This window comes from Struthio camelus, chromosome 1, assembly GCF_040807025.1.
Source record: "Struthio camelus isolate bStrCam1 chromosome 1, bStrCam1.hap1, whole genome shotgun sequence".
Classification (NCBI taxonomy): Eukaryota; Metazoa; Chordata; class Aves; order Struthioniformes; family Struthionidae; genus Struthio; species Struthio camelus.
The window spans coordinates 3,145,933-3,169,093 of record NC_090942.1 but is presented as its reverse complement, the minus strand read 5'-3'; the positions used below and the strand labels follow the sequence as shown (position 1 = coordinate 3,169,093).

Here is a 23,161-nt window from a genome sequence, read left to right as displayed (position 1 = left end):
GTATCCATTTATTTTGGAAATGGAGGGAGCGGGGAAAGCCAACCACTTATCCTTGAGAGCGAAACCAAGAGAATGCTTCCCAGTTTTGCTATCTCAAATAACAGGACCCCCAAATTGGCCTCTGTATGTCACTGATGCAATCACGAGGCAGGTCTACCAACTCTACTACTCTTGTAATGGTCCACAGCACTTGTCTCTTAGGACAGATTCAGCACACCTCACCTCCCTAAAGCTAGATGCTTAAGCCAAGTTTCCTCACTATTCAACAGCAAAACAGAGGCACAATGTGAGGGTAGTTCTTTCCAAAATATCAAATATCCTACCACAACTATTCACAATTCTCATTCATCTTTTGTAAGTAATAGGTCTGGCTAGGGAAATAACACTTCTTTATCACTTAACACAGTTTCTTGATAAATATATGAAAGTATATGCGGCTTATTCTATGTAATGCATGGGAGCATTTAGAAGGTGCTTGATGTAGTTATTTTTTCTCTTCTTTTTCCCTCTGCAGTACCAAAGCTACACAACAGACACTCTCATATCTTTCATCTGGCCAGCTATCTTAAACCTGTTATGAGAAAACATTCGTTTTGTGATTATGAGCCTTGCAGGATAGACATCATTGCAGACTTCCTGAACACTACAGTAACTCTTCGCTATGATGCATGTACTACCATTATTATTTATTCACTCTCCAGATTGCTAAGAGAAGTAACAAGTGGCAAAATAAGTTCTCTGAATCAGTAAGCTTCATTTTATAGTGGTGTTTCAGAGAACAATCCAGGAGAGACCTTCAGAGGCCGTCTAGTCCAACCCCCTGCTCAAGCAGGTCCAACTGTATCAGGTTACTCAGGACCTTGTCCAGTAGATTCTTGAACACTGCTATGGATGATTCCTCATTTGTGCGAGAGCTATGTCCTGTGGATAATGCCACCACGAATTGCCCTTATGTTACCTGCACGCTAAAAGCTTTCCACTTTACTTATTCTATCCCTCTCTTGATCCTATTTCTTCAAATCTGAACCAATATAAAAGTAAAATCACGTCAGCAAACCTAGAGACACCTGAAAACAGGTTCATGTGCCTGAAAGCTTCTTGCTTTCTCTTTTTATCTGACTAGTTAAGGTAGTTGTCACCTGCCCCCACAAATATTGTCTATAAATCCTTCTTCTGCTAAGCACTAGTAGAACTCCCCCTTGGAAAAAAAATTTCACACAGTTCTTTAAGAAGTTCCTTCAACTTTTAAAGTGTCTGAAATCTCTTGTCAATTCATGGCAACAATTCAAATAAAAAAAAAAATCAGTGAAGTTTTCTGAACTAAAGAAGGATTTTTTTACTTTTGAAGAATTAAAAAAAAAACCTTTTCCATATTTTCCAACAAAGGGAAGTCCAACCTGCACTGTTATCCAATAATTTATCTTGTCTATACACAGTAATATTTTGATTTGTGCAGTGGAAAGCCTACTGAAACACTAGCGTTTGCCCAGGAGCAAGATTCTCGTGTTTCCAACATTCTGCACATTTTAAACATATATAATTAAAGAAAGTTTCAAAAAAAATTAAATGACAGTAGCAGCAGTAAATTCTTAACAAGGGAGGAAGATCACGAAGACTGTTTAAAATGTGTAATGAATGCAGTACAGTTTGCATTCAGTTCAGTGTGCGCTCTACGTTTGCGATGAGTTATTTGGCAGGGTTAACGGCAAAAAAAAACAAAACACAGTATGGCTATTCACTGGTATTAAAGGGGACGAGGCAATGAAGATATCAACAGTCTTGCCTATAATCAATGATGAAACAAACAGCTTGAAGTATAGGAAGTAGAAAACTAGAGCAAGGTGCCTTGGGGAAGTAAAGACAGAGCCCCAGAAGAACAGAGCGCCTGGCCCATGGGGTAGGCATGGCACTCCCAAAACAGAGATGCCAGGTTCAGCTAGACCTGATACAAGATTGCTGCCCTTCAGTTGTTCCAAAAATGCCTTTTCTCCTTAATGCTTTCTGGAATAATACTTAGCTTCCAAAACGGGTTGTTTTGGTATGTTGCGTTCACTTCCAGCGTTACCTGCAGAACACAAAACTTGCACAATTTAAATCCAGTGGGACGCGGGAACAAGCAGCACAGTGAGAGCCAAGAGAGCGAAACCAGGTGTCGCAGTTGGAGAGAGTGAGGACAGGAGACTAGAGGACTGAGCAGACCCTTCGCTGCCAGTGAAGTACTCCAAGTGACCGGCCCTGGCTCAAGAATTTACGATATAAAGTAAAAGAACCCCAAAAAGAACAGCAAGGAGTGAAAATCTCTGCATTACTATTCTAATCACAAAAGGCATGAACATATCTAGCACATAACGCTGATGTGAATCTCTCAGACACAAGGCATTCTAGCTCTCAAGTACTGTAAATCCTACAAAGTAGGGTTTGCTGAAAATGCCTTATAACATATGAATCACTACGATCTAGAACAGTCTGCAATATATACTTCGGGAACTGGTATTATGCTATCTCTACACAATAAGCAGTAATACATATGCAATGCTTTAACTATCTGATATAAAAAAAATTGCTATCTTAAAAATGAATTCTGTTCAAAAACGCAACTAGGAAGCTCACTTAAAAAGTCTGCTGGATAAGTTAACCAAGAAAAAGAGTAAAAAAATCTATAATCATGCCTTCAAATTTCTAGACGTTTTGCCGATTAAAACGCTGTTTCAAAGATTGCTTATTTTCCTAGACAACAAATTGTGCGATATCTACTTTCTTGGAATTTATCAGAGAATTCACTCTCATAGTTTTTTGATGAAGTGTATCCCTTCTTCCCCCATTTGGGGAAACTGGGGCAAGGAAAAAGTAGTGAATTTTCTGGAGTCTGAGCGTGAAACAGAGATAGGATTATTAAGCAGATTTTTTGCTGCAAACTTCTGCTCCTTAGTCCCAGATAAAATTGCCATTTATTCAAATAGAGATGCTTTGAATAACATAGGTCAAAATGCAAGTGTTCGCAACCTGCAGAAACTAGCAATTATAGTTTATGCCAAGCTATCTACTGCCAAACACTGCTTTGCTTTACTTTTTAAAACTGTAGGCCAGCGAGGACTAACTACGGAAATCAGGGGCAAGCTTGGCACTAGCAGACATTTGAGCTGGCATGTAGCACCAAGCATCTGCAATGCTTTTTAAAATACATATGGTATCAAACACCAGAAATAGCCTTCATTATTGCCATAGCCTCTTAGGGACCACGAAAATCTCCTTTGCGCTTTCTCTTTGATAAATGCATAGATAACAAGCAAAAAAAAATTTGTTATAGGAAGACTCTCTAGCTGGATTACATTAGCAGCAGATATGGAAAACACTGAAACGTTAGTAAGGCGAGACGTTCTAAAAAACTGTAATTCTTGTCTGAGATTCAGACATATGTTTGAACTCCTCTGCTGTGGTTCATTTGAATTGACTTCAAAATTACCGCAGCTATGTTTTTGTGTTTGCGTGCGCATAAATACATATTCTCATGTGATTATATCCCACTGCAACGTAAACGGTTAAACCCTGCGACGTGAGGAAAAAAATAAAGATTTCAGAAACAGCAGGAGAGTACCTACTCATTTCAAACACATGATTATCTTCCCCCTGGGCCTTCTCAGGCCCAGAAATATGCATGCAAATAGGAGCACACTGAAAAGTCTCAGCTTTCGGGTATAACGCTCTTCCGCGTCGGAAGGCGTAAGATGCGAGACCTTTCCCGCGCTTAAGGAGAGCGCAATGCACTCACCAGCCTCGCACCATCGCCTCTGTCGCCTCTCCCAGTCGAGGACTCACTAAAACCTTCCCTCGACTGTGCATATGCTTTTATTAAAAACAAGGGCAACAAGTCCCAAGCTCCCCTCAGCAGCTGAACGGGACCTATTTCCTACTGAGCAGCCTATCCGACACAAAACCCATGAACAGCCTGAAAACAGTGAGCTCTGCGAAGGGGAAGCGAGAAGAAAGCAGCAGCCTTCACCGTGGAGGTATGAGCGTGGAGATCTCACGTACACATCCATTTTTGCGGGAAGGAGCTCGCAAACACAGAGCGTCTACTACCAAAACTCAACGCCGGCTGCCGATCTCCGCTCTTCGGACAGAATGGAGAGTCAGGGGATTGAAAGGAATTTGGGCAAAGCACAAGACAAACTGGCTTTGCTCTCTTCAAAGTAAAAACTTCAACTGAAAAGCAGTTGTCACTAGGCTTTTCATTAAGTCCGTCACCAAGTTCCAAGCTCATTACCTTGATTTTCACCCCCGCTGCCCATTTTCTTCCTATTACCTTCCCGCTCATCTTGAATTGCCTAAGTTCCTCCTCCCATCTTTTAAGCTAATACATTAGTTTTGGGGGAGGTTCACAGGCAATGCCACACAGGAAAAAAACCCCTTGCCTTAACCTGTCACTCCTCTTCTGGCAGGGCCCGTCCAAAGCTGATATCCACATCGCAGTTAACGTCATCGGAAATCTGGTACACTCGGTCTTCCCCTCTCTGCTTGGAGTGGGCGGAAAACGTGGCCTGATCCTCAGATTTTGGTTCAGCTCTTACCGCAGCACGATTCTCACCAACAGAAGGATGCTGCCATTAGACACAACCGTTTCCGGGTAGGACTTGATCTCTTGCACACGAAGAGCACAAGAAAACGAGATGGGAGAGATGAGATGCCTGCAATCACCAGCAGCATAACACAATGCAGAGCGCTGATTTTCTCGCGTAAGGTGTGAAACGAGATCTACACCAAGGTACGCTTTCCTGAAAAAGCGAATTCTCAGTGCTCAGCATACAGGAATAGAAAGGAGGATTAAATCTGCAAACTGCCCCTTTCTCCCTAAATACGTATGCACGCTAATGGTGAACCAGCAAAACTTTGCATGTAAAAGACCGTGTCTGAACCATAGCTTAGTGTTCAACGACCCTAAAACACAGCCGTACAAACTCTATCAGCTGCCAGATGTAAACGGCCCTCTGTTAGCGCTCCTTTTCAGCGGCTCTTTGCAGAGCAGAGCCCTCTGCACAACTGAAGGCCAAGTTATTAAGAAATTGTTTGCCAACTTAGATTGGACGGATCATTTATTTCCCAAATTCCTTTTCCCATCATTTGCTCATTATACGCCTCCTCCTGATGTAAGACGACATTTATTAGCTCCTGCATTTATTGTGCGGGCAAACAGAAGCCTTCTGCAGCATTTCCTGGGGATCCTCTCATTCATCTGTCGGTTACGGGGCTCAAGTATTTTACGGGACAGAAAAATTAAAATATCACTCAGACTGACAGCAGTGAAAATCAACTCTGTAGCTGCTTGGGAAGGCCCTTTCAGCCATCAGGTTTACAAGACCTAACAAAAGTGTTGCAGCCTTTCATACAAACATTTCTGCTTTGCAATGAGAAGAATCACTAAGCACCACTCAGGCAGAAAAGCTCGTGTTTTAATAAGGAAGCACAACGTTTTAATGCACATAAAAGCATCACTGATACTTGTTTAAATGGAAGGTATACTTACCCTGGTCACTTCTTGTTTTTAAAAGTAAGAGCGCAAAGGAGAGGGAGCAGAAAACAAGCCAAAAAAGGTCTGTATTCTGCTTCGTCATCGCCCTTGCTCAGCTTGCCCAAAAAGAGTAATAATTATTGGCCTTTCAAAAGAAAGTATGTAGCATATCAGAAAGATAAAGACATTTCAGGGAAAACAATTCTATCAGACTCCCAGGGAAGTGAGAGAGATGAAAGCATGATTCCTGTTGAATTATTCCCAATACTGCATAACCAGTGAAGTCTCCAAAAAAAAAATCCTAAAATTCAGTATGTTACCTGTCACATTTCAATTGAAGTATTTCAATTCAAGTTGAAGTATTTTCTTAGCGTGGTACCTTGGTAAAGAAATCCAAACTATCTCACTGAGCATTGTTTAAACTACTCATTGACTGTAGTTTTTGTACCAAAACGTCATTTGCTGTAAAAGAAAGAAGGTGGGAGGAAGAAAATGAAAGTCGTCTGCTGATTAACTACACATATGTTAAAACATTTTGCCATAGCCTATGAGATGCAGTAAACACCATCTTTTAACATTCAAATTACAAGTTTCTCCGATTGTGCCTATTACAAAAACTAAAATAAATCTCTCTCTCATGACGCTTTGCTTCGCTCCTCAAGAAGGGGACAGAGAAAAGCGCAGCTGAAATTTTAAATGAAAATAGATGCAGATGCAGTCCCTACAGGAGGCTTAGGTAATGTTGACATGTCTACATTCAACTGTTCGTCCTCACTTGCGTGGTTTTTTTTTTTTTTTAAAGCTGGTAATAGGAACGTGTCTGTGTGTTTGCACTCCACAAGCACCAAGACTCAAGTGACTTCAGCACATACAGAAACACGTTCAGAGAAAAGTAATGATTAGTGATGACCGCTATCACGGGACTGCGAGCCAACTCCTGCTATTACACTGCAGTAGGGGGTCAGTAAACGTTGAGATCCAGGGCAGTGATAATTGCATAACTGAGGAAAATCTAGCAAAATACTGCGACTCAAGCAGCGAGGACTTAAAGCTTGAGGAATGGAAAAAGCACTATGTGAAATACAGCAGAGAGACCAGAGGCTTGAGGTTGCCTATGAAAAGAAATCACATCAGCAGAAAGGCTGACGACCCTCTATACGGACAGCTGACATGACAGGTAAAATATCAAAGTCAGTTCTGGGCAATGGGGTAAGTAAAATGTATTGAGCTAGAAGCTACTCAGGATTTAAAAAAAAAAAAAAGTTACTGAAATGATGATGGGTTAGAAAAATAAACTAATGGAGATAAAATGGGGAGAAAACCTCCTTAAGAAAATGGATATTTGAAAATTCCTGAAAGATCACATAAACACAGCCCTGCTGCTGGGGTTTCACGTTATTACTTCCTATCCACTATATCGCTACCCCTAGGTTTTATACAAATTTATACAGAAAGAAAACATGGGATTATCCATGTTTTGCTCTAAAGTGAAAGTATCAAAATAAAATAAAAAACCCAACATATGGCTTTAAAGGCACATATTGGAGAACTAGAAAAAAAGATCAAAAGCAATTTATATCAGTACTGACTAAACGTTAAAACTTACAGATGAAGTGTGTTACTGTATAAGCAAAAGAGCCTGTAATATTAGTTATCATCCTTTTTTTTTTTCTCCATTCATATAAAGACACATACACAATGGAAAAATAATCTATAAGGAAACATTTAGAGAAAGATCAATACCTACTATTCAGCATGGAGCAACTCCTTATTTTGTTATTAAGCAGCATTTCAGCACTGCTATTGATTGGATATGTAATAAGGAAAGATGAGACCGAAAGGGGCATTTTTAATGGGAAAAATGTCTCAGAAGAAACACTATGCATTTTTGGTAGTTTTAGGGGAAAAAAAAATACGCAAGTTTTGGGTATGTGTGTGTATTTAATAACTAATATGCATATTAGCTACTTAATTCAGAAAATGACAAATAAAAGATAACGAATAGGGGAAAAAAAAAAAAAATCAAGGCCCAAAAATAACTATTTGGAATAATGACTGTGGCTCAGCCAGATACGGAGGTAGCGCATTAACGCGGCGCTCCCGTCGGAAGGCTACAGCTCAGTCCGTCTTCGTCAATCAGGCTGAGGTTTCAGAGTGCGTAATTGGAAGCAAGTTTCCTAATCTCAACCTGCCAGGCAAGACGCGCTCAACAAAAGCTCCATCCCCAAAATAGAATGAAATTTCAAGAGGGAAATTTTCTAATATTGGCAACATGAATCGAGATCACACGTTGGGTTGACAGCTTTATTATGCTAAACTGACGAAAACATTACACTCGGGTCAGCACTAAAAAGGGTGCTTTTTACGAGCAGGTTGGAAATACAAAGCACTGGGGAACTAGGATGGACACCTACTTTTATCTCATTGGCGCAGCATATGAGGTCAGATATAGAAAGGTCTCCTGGCCCAAGTACAAAAGTGAGAAATTAAAATATCTTGATTTTATACTCAGGTCTCCTGCTGCACTGATTTGGGGTGCGCGCACACACACACACAGACAGACCAACTTCACGGAAATAATATAATTCATTAATATCTACACAGCACGATACACAGTATTATTCCTCAAACGGAAGTCAGAATACATTTTATTGCTCTAATCTGAAAAGTGTTTGTACACAAGTGTTGTCCTGTTTGTTTTGTTTTGTTTTTTCTCCTCCTTCTTCTTGCTGGAGTCAGTAGAGAGGAAACTTTGAACCCAGCTATGCCCAGCTGGTAGACTAAAGGTAGCAGGTAGGTAGGTTTGATACATACACATAACTGTCTACTCACACAAATATCCATTCAAGTATCTTCCCACGGAGGTAGCTCTAAAACAGAGCCCCAGCAAGTCAGTTCCGGCTAATTTTGGTTGGGGCAAGTTTCATTACACCTCTTTGAGGAAGAAAAAAGGGATCCTTTTTTACAGGCCGTTCTTAACCATATTCTCCTCCGCTTATACAGATAGAGGAGAAATTTAATGAACTTGAATTTCCAGTGCTCTGTGGCCCAGTCCATCCATCTTAAACTCCACTAGCCACAGTCAGCACTTTTTCTTAAAGCAAATGCTGCCTTTGAAGTTATTCTAAATGCAAGTCAAATATCAAGCAATTTGGGTGAAGTTTTTTGATTTCCATCCACTTTGCCATGAACCCTCCATCCTACTGAGTCTTCTCTAACAACTTCAGACACAAAAAACCAAAACACAAACAAACAAAAACCCACCCAACAACAAACCTACCCAACAAAAACCACTTTACACACAAACTACGGACAAGAACGAACCGTAAAAATCACCGTAATGCCTGACATTCATGATGGTACTAACTACTCTCAGCTGGACCAGAATTTCTTCTACTCAAATCTGGATTACAAATGGATTCAAAAATAAAAAATAAAATTTGAAAATGCATTGAGAAAATGACTGATGCTCCTAATCCTGTCAGCACCCAATTCTACGATTAAACGCCAACCTCATATCTATATGCATACCTCTCTATATAGATAGCTACACGTAGATATACAGATCTCTATATAGAGATGCAGACATATCTAAACAGGAAAAATAATGGCATCTCATAAAAAGGGGGTCTTTCAAACCATGGATATTTAGAGACTGCCACTATAAGCACTGGTTAAAATTCAAAATCATTAAGTAATACAACATAGGCATAGCCACTTGTAATATAAAGTGAAGGAACATCTTTAAACTACCTTCCAGCAAGTCGTCTTCTGAAACACAGGAGTTCTGGTTAGGTCAGTGTTCGAACAGAATAACCCCAAGGATGACGCAGGCACTGCTGGCAGCATCAATTTAGATTTTAGAAGTTAGGCAAAGACTAGGGTTTTTTGTTTTTGTTTTTTTAAGATATGTCCTATTTACCAAATTCATCTCTCCAGACAAAGGAAAAGGAGTACAAAGCATCTCCACCCACAAATTAGCTAGAGAAACTCTCCAAGTTGGCAATAGTTTAAGAGATTATTTTACAGGACACGTTCTCAGAAAAAGAGAATCACAGCATGCATCGAATCTGCTACTGATGGACTCGTCTATGGTAAGAAGATATCAAACGTAAAGCAAACATAATATACAGTGATTGTGACTGTTCCTATGCATTATCTTTAAAAGAAAAAATTATTTATCCAGGATTTTATATTGCCCAGTGGGCAGTTTGGAAAAACCTACCCAGTACTTTGCGTGTCCAATAAAGAAAGTACGCTCTACACTGAATTGAACGAGTGCAACTTAGCTGATCCGTCAGCTCTGTCCTAGAGGTAAGTTCCTTACGTCACGGGAACAACGAGAGAACGTTTGCTGAGCTCTCCTAGTGCCTCACCTAAACGCACAGTACCTCGTACCATCGACCAAAACCATTTTCTACCTAACTGGATCCAGCCTGAAGTCTTGAAACACTGCACTTTTATCATCGCTGTTTGATTCTGGAAGGCACGAATGAACGCTGTCCAAACGTGAGAGAAGAAAACACGTTTACTCTACCGAATACAAACTTCTAAACGCAAGAGGTGGGGGCAGAATCATCTGCTGGTTACGAAATTCTTGCTGATACAGTCACGCAGGATCGAGGAAAATAAACAGGCTGATAACTTAAAACAAATAGAAACAGAAAAAAAATGTTTAAGCTGCTAAGATACATTGTAGGAAATAAAACTGTCTGTAGTTCTTACATTGCTTTACAATAGTCCCCCTCTGTTATCTACATCTTGCAAACTGCAGTTTACATGAAAACATAGTAAACAGATTCTAATTATTTAGTTGCTGAGACTTTGAGAAGGTAAACAATATTCTGAAGCATTCTGAAAAAAATGTGCAAGTCGCATTGTTTGCCTCGTAGCACTTATGTTCATTATAAACACGTACAAAAAGCCAATACTTGGCTGTGAAGCTGAACTGTGCATCATCTCTTTTTCAGAGCACTGGGGCTATCAGTGCCAAGCACAGTGGTCCACTCTAAGCCCCGAATAAAGAAAAGGAAGAGATCATTAAATTATAATTTCCCTGCACAATTGGTATAAGCATTTCCTACCAACAGGATTAGTATGAGCGCAAGATCCCAGAATAAAGCTGCTCAGCAGCGAGGATGGCAGTTTAGTGTCTAGTAAATTTGATTTCTCTGAAAATCCTGACACATCATAATAGTGAAATCCTATTTACTGTAGCAAGCAGGATGGATAATACTATTTAACACCTGCTATAGTATATGCCATCAGCTCACAGCTTTGTGCTGTATGTGCTCATCTTACCTTAAGGTTAATGCTCCTTGACAGCCTACGTGGTAAGTAGGATCCTCAAATTAAGTGCCAAACCTATGATTTGCAAATCCTTCCTCAAAATTTAAGTCATGAAAAAATGGATGCAGATAAGAGGATCACATTTCGAGAACCTATGTCTGTATTCTCGAGCTCTGATCCGGCAGTAAGCTCTGTACGATGCACGAGTCTCCCTGCACAAAGTCCACTAAAGTCAGTGAGGGTCCGCACGGAAATCCCAGCACCTGCACCTGAAGAACCATCTGGGGCAGGGACTTTGACTTCTAAATCTGGAGGGCATCTAACACAACATTGAAACCTCCAAAGGCTAAGAGTATATAATACTTTTAGCATCTTACACTATAAGCATATTCACACACACATTCCTTACTGATAGCATTTCTAGGACACTCACAGGCACAGACACTTCTCTTGAATGAGAACTACCCTGATTAACACTGGGATTCATATCTTGCACATTCACTTCGATAAACTACATAGTTGCGTTATACAGCAGTCTCTTAATTCCCTTCTGCTCCAACAACTAGGAGCATGACTCTCATAACGATACTTAATATTCACATGAAGTAGCATAACATGAAGAGAGTTGGCTTTGCTGAAGAAGATTTGAACTTGAGAGAGCTGCGCCACTCGCTCTCTATGGAAGCACGCACAGACACAGCTCATCATGAACGTCTGCACGCCACCAAAACCCCGGGCAGAAGAGGGAGAGGACCTAGCAGGATTGTCTATGCATTAAAAATATTTTAAAACAAAAGCAACAGCAACAAGGTGAAGGAACGACAGGGTGTGAGCTGCTCTGCAGCCAAAATTAATGCAACCGTGGAGATGTGAATAGAACCTACATATCAGTGACAGACGTGTTAGGGATGCAAAGGTGGTTAAGAGATCTATAGTCACCGGGACTTGGAAGTTACGTTTAAACGAGTGGCATAACTGAAAGATGACGGACATGGAGAAGCTGAACAGGACAAAGACAAATACAACAGGACCAACGCATGCATGTGCGTACGCACACGCGAGACGGTTAGGAAAAGAGGCTACAGCACTGTTCTTCAAGGTAGAAAGTTGCACAGTTTGTCTGGGATTTCAAGTGGTTTTCCTTCTGCTTGCTTCATTATTTTAAAAGAAAAAAATCTAACCATTTAGAATACCACTAATGCCAATTACATCTCATAAATAATTAACGGTATGTAGGGCACACACACGTCAGTGATTCAAACACTGCTACCTAACTTTCTATATTTTTGCTGCTGTCAAGAAGCACCATTAACCTATAAGCAGACAATAAAAATCACTGCCACTGCACTACAGCATCTGTTTTATCAGTTGCTTCAATTAAAAAGGTAATGCCAGCTAGTGGTAATTAAAAAGAAAAAGAAAAAAATTGAAAACCTAACATCAGTAAATCACCCCAAAACCTCTATCTCAGTCTCCTATAGCTACGTATTACCCAGACCTAAACAGTACTTCTCTCAGAGCAAACATAGGAAACATTGTTCATAAATCTTCTGGAAGCCAAGAGGAGAAAACGCTCTTTTAACACTGAAGAATTTTTCTCAAAGTCTAATGTGGGAACTCTTAAATAATAACTTTATATCCTAATCAGATACACCGTACAAGAAGGTTATTCTTTAACTCCTTTGTTAAACTACCTCATTTTACTTGGCTCTTGTGGAGTTTGCAATAACTCATAGCTTATGTGCTATCTTTGACCTAGAAACATTGGCAGCTGTTAAGGGAATCACTGCTTTTTTGGAAAGTATCAAAAGGTTTTTAGCACATAAACCAAATTTATGTACAGATATTGCCCTCGAGAATAGAACTGTTTATGTTTTGGTATCACAGCTGTCACTGGTGCACGGTTATTTTGTCCTGTATTAATCCCCTGAAAAGGCTGAGCATCTTCACTCAGTCACTGAAATATTTTAAAATTGACAGGCTTCATCTGGCAGTGAACACGTATAATAATTTCCTCCGTAAGGAGCACATTGGGCTGACACTAATCTGTTGTGTTGTCGTCTCCCTTTATTATCAATGTCTGCATTGTTTTTTCAGCAGCACTGAAGAACACAAATACGAAGCTTACAATTGAAAAAAAGCTAAGTAATCAAAAAGTCAATTAATCCGAGAGATGAGCTCTGACACTCGCTGATGCAACAGACAGAAATACCACATATGAGTAACCAAAGTATTTTTAAGTGTGCTTATTTGATGTAAGCATGATGTGAGAATCTAATTAGCATTCTTTGTCACAGGTGACAGACGAATATTGCACATTTCTTCATCCTCACATTACTTCCCCAAGCTCCACTCGCTATTGCCTTACCTTCCGGTCTCGCCTTTTCTCTGCCATTCAGCACGTACTCTTATACTGTGTAGCTTTCACTGAAATCAGGACAAGTTTACGAACAAACAAGCAGTCTATTATTGTGCTGTGTTATTACCACAATGGTAGGCCTTCCCAGGCCCTCCTCCTTCTCTTAGAAATCTATTTCCAGCCCACCGCTCAAAAATCACCACCCCTGAGACTCACAAATGACCTTAGAAGAGGCTGCGGGTGCAAAAGCGTGGATTCCCAGATACACAACCTCTGGGCTTTCGTAGGCTTTTAAATAAAGAATCACGGTTTATTATATATTCTTTGTCATGAACTATTCCAACATTACTTGCACTATAACCCTAAAATGGAAGACCAACAACTAAGAGCACATGTACAACCGTGCCTTAAGAATTAATCCAGACCAGCCTGGTTGCTATACTACAGATGCTTTTTCCTCTAACACCAGTCAGTCATTTGAAAATAAGGAAGGTACTCTGCAGAGCTTTTTGTGAAGGGTCTTCATTTTTAAGCTTTAGAATCATTAAAGAAATTTACGCTCCTCCCTTCAAACTACTTTCCATTGCCAAGAACATGGCCTCATGAATGTTATCTTCAAAAAGGTGGGTGAAAACACCAAGACAGCGTATCTCATATGCCCTCTGTTTAAAATACTCATTAAGATCACAGTTACACACACTGACAATTCATGGAACATACTCTCCTTTCTAATCCTTGAAAACAAGGGTTTCGCGTCCTTCTATCCTGCTTAGCTGCATAAAGCAATATATATCATATTAACACAGTTGTCAAAGCTGACAAAACCCCCCCAAATTATTCAACAATAGGTAGCCTTAGAAAGAAGGATGAGGAGAGCCAAATGTATTTAGGTTGAAGGTTATAACAAAGCTGGGACGTAGACAATGACGACAATTGTAAATAGTTAGAAAATTACATGCTATAATAAAATCTTATATAAATATATATAAAATAAAATCCTATATAAAATCCTATAACGAATAAAAACAATATTTAAAAATATTTCTTATTAAAGAACTTTACACAGCTTATCGAACTTCTACATAGTTTAGTTTCACGTCTACTCTGAGAAAAGCCACAAAAGTGCTCTCTAAACATGTCATAAACAGATGGATATTAAACTTTTCCACGTACAGGTGGATGGCTTTTGAAGAACTAACTCTGCCAAATGAAGGTAACTGGACAGCAAGAGAACCAGAAATTCAGTGTGTACTTCACGCTTCACATGTAATTCTAAATTACTTGGTGATACTCATTCACTTAGACTGGTTCTTCATCTGTACTGCTATAAATATAACCTCTTGTTAGGATTAACTCCCTGCATGCAATTACTGTGCAATCGCATCGCAAATATGAGAAATTAGTCAGCTAGTAAGAAAACAAAATTCTCAACGCTGAAGTCTCCATCTTGTCAATATTTGACAGAAACGGCTGTAGTTAATGCCAAAGAAAACCCCTATCCACAGCTTTGATTTTTATTGTCCTTAGAAAAGACATCTTGTTTAACAATAAAGCATAACCAGAAAGTCCATAGCAGCAACGAACAGAAAACTCTTCGTTAAAAGGCAAGGGAAGCTTACCCTTTCTTCCAGTCGAGCCAGCTGCTCCTTGTAGTAAGCATCATGTTTCTTCAGTTCTCTGTCTTTCTCTTCCAGCTGCTTGGCCTAAAAAAAGAAATAGAAAGATAAAAGCGGATCACGAAAGAGCATCACTTGCAAAGCAAAACATCTACTATAAATTATACCAGTAAGTAGTACACAGCGACTGAGAACTGCTGTCTATTAGTTTTTGTCAAACAGTACATTAATAAGAAGATGATTGCTGCATTGAAAATATAAAGAGACTGTTTATTGTGCTCCCCCCCCCCAACAGCTGTGCTGTATTTTGTCCAAATGCGTTTGCAAATGTCACACAGGCGGAACCTAGCATACCCGGCTGAAATGAAATTTTTTCACCAACTTTGCAAATTACTTCCAAACTTCGGGAAGCTTCCTCAAGCTACAAAAGAAAAGGTATGCAGAGCCTGAATATTTAACTTTATTCCTAGATTGTTTCTAAGTGGAGATTTGAAGGTCAAAATAGTCAAACTTGCATCCATACGTTTGTAGGCAGTAGTAAAAAGATTTTTTTCAAAGCAGCTGCTTTTTTTTTTTCCCCCTAAAATCCCACTTTAGGAATGCATTTAGCATGTGCCTAATTCCAAGCACTTGAATATTTGGAAAGAGCCAGATGCTTACAATATTTGTAAAAGCATCCAAAACCCCGCTGTCCTTTTTAATTTGTGGTTATTTTTCTGGAAGCTCCTTGAATGGCTGAAGCATCCATTAAGTAAGCTGAAACACTTTTACTACCAGATCAATCACGTTGATCAAGCCGCTTTCGCATTATTTTATGCTACCGGACATCTGTCTTTTCAATACTATTAAGACTTCAGTATCCATGTAAGACACCCTACTTTCATCACTACCAAGCAAACTGGCATGCTATTGCTTTTCATCTGAAGTATGTACTAATATATATTATTAATAGCACTCATTAAGAATCATAAAACACATTAAAAGGGCACACATGCAAAGAAAATACATATGGAGTTACAAGTCCTTCTAAGGAAATATCTGACACATGATTTTTAAAAAGCTATGGAGAATTTCACATCTAAAAGATCAGCACAAATTCATCCCAGGCTCATGATAATTTAAAAATAAAATATTTTAGTGAACAACAATCAATTAAATATCAGTGGTCACCACTACAGTAGCCTGCACAGAATTAGTTATTTATCTCTAACATATTATTTTTACCCAGTACTGAATGCCACAAAGCCCACTGTAAAAAGTTCCCTTTATAGCAGTACCACGTGAGATGGGAAAGCACAGTACCTTCTTACTACTAACGATGAAATTTCCAAGTTACACTCACAGAGATATGTCAGAAAACTTACTTACACCAGACACTGTGCTATACTTGTATGGATATAGGGCTTAATTCTCTTTGTCAAGATTAGGATACTAATTCTATTTGCCTTTTTTTTTTTCTCGTGTAAATACTGTAAGAATAAAATAAAAGTTTTGTTTCTTCAGTTGTTCCTTGCTTAACTACTTACCTTTTGTTCTATCTCCTGAAGCATGCAAAATCAAAAAAGCCAAGTCAAATTCATCATATAACAGTGACTATAAAGGATAAAGAAATGCATGCATGCTGGGCACATCTGTAATCTAGAACAATGCAGAAAACTGCACAGAAGATTTTCTTTTCATGAAACTTCACTAAAAATATCCCTCCCCATCTGAAAAGCACACAGCCAAATTTTAATTCTACTTGGCTTTGGCTCTCTCCCAACCATCCTCTCTTCAGTATAGTGCTGCAGAGCATTTGCTACTGGCCTGTCCACAATCATTTAAATCAGCCTTTATTCTCTACAGAAAACTGATTACAGGTTTTTCCAAAGCTGATTACACTAAATATCCTACAACCTAATTACCACGCTTTTTATTGACCCTGTTTTTGCTTTTTCCAGATAATCCCTGTACCATTTCTCAAACCTGCCTCTTGCCCTGGCTATCTAAACAACTGAAAATTGACTGCAGGTTGTGCCTCCCCAGATCATTCCCTTACAAATATCTAATAAAATGCTACAATGTGTTATTATCCCAGTTCACCCTATGTGATCATTCTATGCATGATAATAACCCTCATGATCCTGAAATATTTCCAAACTCAAGAACGTTCCTTTTGTTCAAGCACAGTTAAATAGGTCAGGGACAAAAGAAAACGTAAAATGAATGTTCCACTATGCTCACAGTAATTTTATAAGTTTCAGTCCTTGGAATTCAATAGCGTTTCACAGGATTGTATCGATGACTGGAAATCAAGCAACAAAACTGACTTTGGAAAGCCAGTAAGTTATAGTTAAAGAAGTGAGCAAAAGCATCGTAACGGAATTCACTCCTCCACATTTCTGAAGATGCGCAGCAGCGGAAAGCTTCAGGGTGCAAAGACTCAAAAGGTCAAACTGGATGCAGTAACGATGGAGGCAATGAAAAGGTACCATGTCACAAACCCTTCACTCTGCTTCCTCCAGCCGATCAATGAGCATCAGTTCTCTGCACCTCATCCGGAGAAAACAACAGCCAGAAATTATCTGACCCCTCTTCTCCTCAATAAGGATGAGGAGCAGAAGAATAAGAGGCAATTTTCAAAACTGCCTCAGACCACTTTACGAAGCAGACAAACTCCACTAGGTTCAATCCAAAAATCCCCCTCCAAACCTCTTGCATAATGATGCTACAAACATCTCATATTTTTAACTCAATTCCTTCATAGCACAGTTGAAGACTGCACTACGCTACAGCTGTATTTCCAATTTGTGGAAAAGCTTGCAGCTCTTCTGCATAATTTCTGTATCATTTCTAAACACAAATTACGGTTTATTCATGTTAGGTGGCTAGTATTTTTAACTCAGCTCCCCAGCACTCCACTTGGTAGTCCTTACCGTGCCGAGCAATTTAAGGGCCATTCATAATAAAATTTACTTCACACGGGCTCCATCCACATTAACCACAGTTTAATGTTCAAATAGTGCTGTTGCCATGATTGCTTTCTGCATTAAAAACCAACACTGATACCTACACATCTGGTCTATATAAAAAAAAAGTAACATGCAGACATCTGAATTTTTGAATTAAAACGCAAGAGGCGAGTTAAAGCTGACTTTGGTGTGATTTGCAGAAGCGTTTGAAAGCTTTCAAGGAAATGCAGCTCGATCAAGATGAAGTCTCAATGACTGACATCTAGGAAAAAAAACAATTTTCCTAGAAAACTGCCCTAAGTATTGACAAATAAGAAACTTTATAGGACATAACAAATTACCCAAAATCTTCCATAAAAAAAGAAATACAGAACATGGAAGCCAGGAAAACTGAAAAGAACTGATTAATTTAAAAGTTGTAGATCTCACAGTATATTGCTTAAATAGCTATATAATGAAGAACTCAAACAGAAAATATTATTATAAGAAGTAACTTCAAAACCTCTAGAACCTTGATTTTTTACAGAATTTTCATGAGGTACTCTTAGCAGCGAAGCGTGCTTCTGCTCAGTCTCTTCTACAGTGTCAGTTTAAGTTGGCTCAGTTAAGACGCTGCATCTGCAAGTCATCCTATTATGAGGATCAACAGCAGAAATGCAGCGAGAGCTAGATGAAATTATAGCATAAATAGATTTAGAGTGCCATGAAACATTAACATTTATAGAAAAAATTGAATGCAGGTAGGTACGGAACTAATTCCATGAGAAAAAACTGCTTGTAAGATTTGCATCTACTAATCTGCAATTGTACCTGATATAGATGCAATTAATTCTGAGACAGTCCCAGTGAAGAGGGCCCATAGAAAATTAATAAATTGGCAAAACACTCCAAAAAACCTGCACGTGCCTCTGAACTGAAATTCTTTTCATCTGTGTTGTGCTTGCCAATCAAATACACTTCAAAATAGAGAGACGGATGTGTTTCATGATATGTCATCACTAAATTTATACATACAAGAGATACATGAGTGGAGGAAGGCAGTAGCATCAGTTCCAGGGATATCAATCTAAATTCAAGTTTTGCCCTAGCAAGTTTATTGTTTTGTTTTGTTTTCCTCCCAAGACAATTAGCAAACAGCAGGATTTTACTGTGCACGGGAGCCAAGCAACGAGTTATATTCACACTGCTCATTGCCCTGAATCTATGGAGCTGTCATACCCCTGACGAAGTAAAAACACTAAGGTATAGGACTACTGGCTGCTACATTCAGTCAAAGGTCTGGTTGCCTATATTGTGACAGTAGCTGTAAGACTTGGAAGGTCAGTAAGCAACTCAGGAAAAGAAGCTTCATCCATATGGCTAATACCACTTGCATTTGTGAAATAATGCAGTCACAACAAAAAGTATTTTAAAAATACCCGCACCGTTTATATGGGAGACAATATAAACATGCCGACAGAAGAGAATTCACTGCTTAAATATAAACTTGTAAAGTAATATTATATTTACGGGGCCGCAGCAACATTGAACCTAGTGAATATCAATTAGCCGTAACAAAATAATTAACAGTAGCCATGTATTCAATTAGCTGAATGCTGCACTTCAGTTGTAAATGAGATATTGTAACAGGTTCATTGCTTCTTCACAAAGTAACTCTAATAAGCAAAGCATTTGCTTGGGTGTTATTTAGAAAGCAGCTTCAGAAGGTCACCTTTGAAAAGGAGCCCGTCCTCCCAAGGCAAAGCCAAAGTAAAAAAACCAAAAAAGACACATCTGATATTAACCACAGAAACTTCAGAATCCCTAGAAAGTTAGAGCAAGATTTAAAGGCCAATCTTGGTTTCAATTTCAAGAGTCGCCCCTGGAATAGCACCGGTATGAATTTTAAGCATCGGAAAAACGGATGCCTACAAAAAGGCTTAGCGTGCACCATCCCCGATGCGGCAGTGACAAAAGCTCAAGTGTTTCCGCTGAAGGGAAACTTGCCCTGCGTGCTAAAGGAGATGCGGCAGGTAAACCATTATCGTTCAGTTTAGGAGGAGACGTTTATAGGTAGATTTCAGAATCAGCTCTTGAAACACCGAGAAATCCCACGTTTCCAACTACCCCTTGATGAAGGTTCCAAGCTCCAAATTCACTAACATCCATTGGGTTTACAGAAAAAAACACGCCTGAGATCTATTTAGTTTGCATCGTTCTGACAAGAGACGAACAATCTGCTTCAAAACAAAGAGTCCAGGCTTGCACTAAATTTACAAAGCACTGTTATCAAACAGAAAGGGACTGGGGGCTTTGCAAATACGTCTTTCCAAACCATGTCGTAAGGATTCCTTGCCACCACCCCAAGAAGGCCTGAGGAAGGGAGAGGTGGGCAACCAAAGGACCAAGTTCACTGAGTGACTTTTCCAAGGCTGCGAGTGAAGCCAGCCATCAGCTCCAGGAGGAGTCTGTCAGAAAGAGTTTACAAAGCTAAAGGGATTTGCCCGATGAAATGCTAACCACAGAAATGAGGGCTCTTTTGCCACTGAATGAAGGAAAAGGTCACACAAAATGTCTACAGGCCTTCAGGCAGGCCCCAGTACTCTGAAGAAAAGGTTAATGCATAAACAGGCAAATGAAAGCAGCTGCAGCGGGATGGCCTTCAGGAGCTCCAGAAGCATGAAGATCTAACAGAAAAATTGCTGACAAGTTAGGCTGAACAAGATGCACTAGGACTACAGGACAGCAGATCTCAAAGGCCATTCAAAAAATTACCGTTCACAATCACATTGATAAGGATTTTCTGTTTGTTTGATCACTTGAGGTTTGCTGGATGAGCACGTTAGCACATAAAACTAGGGTGTGAATTTACGAGCCCGTTCACACGAACGCCACATGCCGTACGGACTATGACTCAATATGTGAAGCAGTCTATTCACAACTGACGCCTGCTCAGGAACTCTGAAGAGAAATACTGTTACAGTGAACTACACGCATCCACCAAGTCTAGCCCTATAGATTGACATTCCCATGTTGACAACGCCTAGGATGAAAAGGATCAGTTACTCACATACATTATCGTGGCCAGAAACACTACTGTCTTCATTCACTGCAAAGGGTCCCAATAAAAATGATTCTCCGTTTTCACATGCAATGTATGCAGGATTACAATAGTTTTGATTTTTACCTTCTTCTATTTCAGCATGCATAGCTACCATGCTCAGTGGACAATGTAAGTAACTCACGAATATAATTAGGAACATACGCTTCTCTTCCTTCCCCAAAATCATTTCTTTCTGAAGTTACCACTATCCATAAAAACATTCCTAACCACAAAAACTCATCCAGATACATCATTTACAAAAAAAAAAAAATGTTAATTTCCACTTGCAAAGGTGGAGAATAGTTGTGAATTAGAAACAGTAGCAATAATAATATATCATAAAGCACATTCTTTGACAACTGTAATTAAAACAAGATTCTGTAATTACCAGTAAATATGCTACAGTGCATTTTCTAAAAATAATGAAGTCCTAAAGGAATGAGTAGTGCAGATAGACGAGAACGCATTTAGAGGAGGCTAATGGGGAAAATTACAAGATTGAATTTATGAACAAGTTAGGATTTATTCTATACAGAACACATGACATTAAGCTTCATTTTCTAAATCTAGTCACAGGTCAAAGGAAAAAAGTAGACTGTGTCAAAAAAAAAAATTACAATTTCTAACGTAAGCCACAAGAACATGCAACTGACATTCAGAGGCAAGTTCCTATCCAACCAGATAACAGTTTTCCAGTGTTCTCGTCCAACAAGAGCAGCTTCTATCACTACAGTAGAAGTAAAAGGCTGAAAAAGGACTCTATGGGACAACTGCTGAACGGGGTGGATGATTTATGGAGTGTAGACAGATACAGCTGAGGTACCTGATGGGATCACAGGATATTTCAGGTTGGAAGGGACCATGTAGTACAAGCTCCTGCTCAAGCAGGGTCAACTGGTTCCTCAGGGCTTTATCCCATTGGGATGTCCTCCTCAGGGCTTTATCCAGTCTCCCTCCAAACACAGAGACTACATAATCTATACCATGCCTTCTTTACCTTAGTCTTCGTCTGCTTCGTTTTCCATGCCTCTGTGCGTAGAGGCAGGGTTCAAGGAGGAGAACAGGTAACAGCAGTCGATGAGAACTGGGTTTGCAATTCCTTGAGGAGTTTCAACAAACACCAGTTTATGGCGTGTGCTACAGACAGGCTGTATGCAAGGGTGCTGAGACAATGTCATAATGAGACCTCTTCATATCCTGTTTGAAAGACCATGAACATCAGGGAGGTTCCTGAGGAGTAGAGAAAGAAAAGCACTGTACCTATCTTCAGAAAGGCCAACCGGACCATCCAAGAACCAAGAGACCAGTCACCCTAATTTCAGTCCCTGGGAAAATCATGACGCAAGTCCTCTTAGAACACGTTTCTGAGCACAGGTAGGAGAATAAAGTGACTGTCAGCGTGCATTTACTAGGCATAAATCATGCCTGACCAACCTGACTGCCTCCTAAGACAAAATCTGTGGATAAAGGGAGACAAGTGGGTGTCCTTTACCCTCACACTCTCTCCCATAACGTTCTTGTATCCAAGTTAGGACACTGCAGCGTGGATGACTGGACAACTAGTTGGGTAAAAAACCTGCTTGGATGTTCAGGGTGAGAGGGTAATGGCTGATGGGTCATACTCTACCTGGAGGCTGGTAACAGGTGTGGTAGCCCAGGGGTCTGAAATGGGACATTTCTCCTTTAGCTTATTTATCAATGACCTGGAAAGGGAAATGAAAAGCATGCCTACATGCTTTTCCTTGCAACTAATACAGTCCGAAAAGATCAAACACTTTAAAGACCGTCTACAGTACTGCCAGGTGTTTGTAGCAAGTCCAGTAATGTCTACAACCTTTTCAAACAGCTGCTGAGGTTTCAGTCACACGTCAATATGTACAGTTTACCACTAGTCTTAAAGAAGCAATCATACAGTCCTCCTTACGCGCCAAAGTGGATTTCTCTATATGAGAATGGAGTAAGAGAACTACAGTCCTGTAAAACTCAAGAAAAACAACTGCCACACTGTCTTTAACTCATCTCACTGCTGGGGTTAGGTGCAAAATTATATTCTCAATAGACGAGAAAACAGATTTAGGACAATGTTGTACTTCTAGCTTTATTACCATACCAATATTCTAGTAAGTCATAATTTGTGTTTTTACTTTTTTATTGCATTCAAAATTGATCTAATACTGCTTTTACAGAAGCAATTTGAAATCCTTGAATGAAATGAACTATGGAAAGAACACCGAATAATAATATTACGCAATGGGAAACAATATTTCACGTACCGTAAAAAAAATACATCCTGCGTAAGAGGAAAAAACGTCAGGTACCTTCTACAAGGTATTCGCTCTCAGATTACCACCGAAATCC

At 39.5% G+C, this 23,161-nt stretch overlaps 1 protein-coding gene across 4 annotated transcripts in view; it reads right to left on the bottom strand.

The window, feature by feature from the left end:
- The window catches only part of CHCHD3 (coiled-coil-helix-coiled-coil-helix domain containing 3), a 160,795-nt gene that overhangs the window by 41,591 nt on the left and 96,043 nt on the right, over nt 1-23,161 (bottom strand). For 2 of the 4 annotated variants that reach the window (XM_068953450.1, XM_068953527.1), the window contains exons 5-6: nt 16,297-16,311; nt 14,774-14,857 (exon numbers count right to left, since the gene is read on the bottom strand). In XM_068953450.1, the coding sequence (XP_068809551.1) occupies nt 14,774-14,857; nt 16,297-16,311 (99 nt within the window). The remainder of the gene's footprint in view (nt 1-14,773; nt 14,858-16,296; nt 16,312-23,161) is intronic. The other 2 variants (XM_068953663.1, XM_068953600.1) reach the window with 1 other exon arrangement.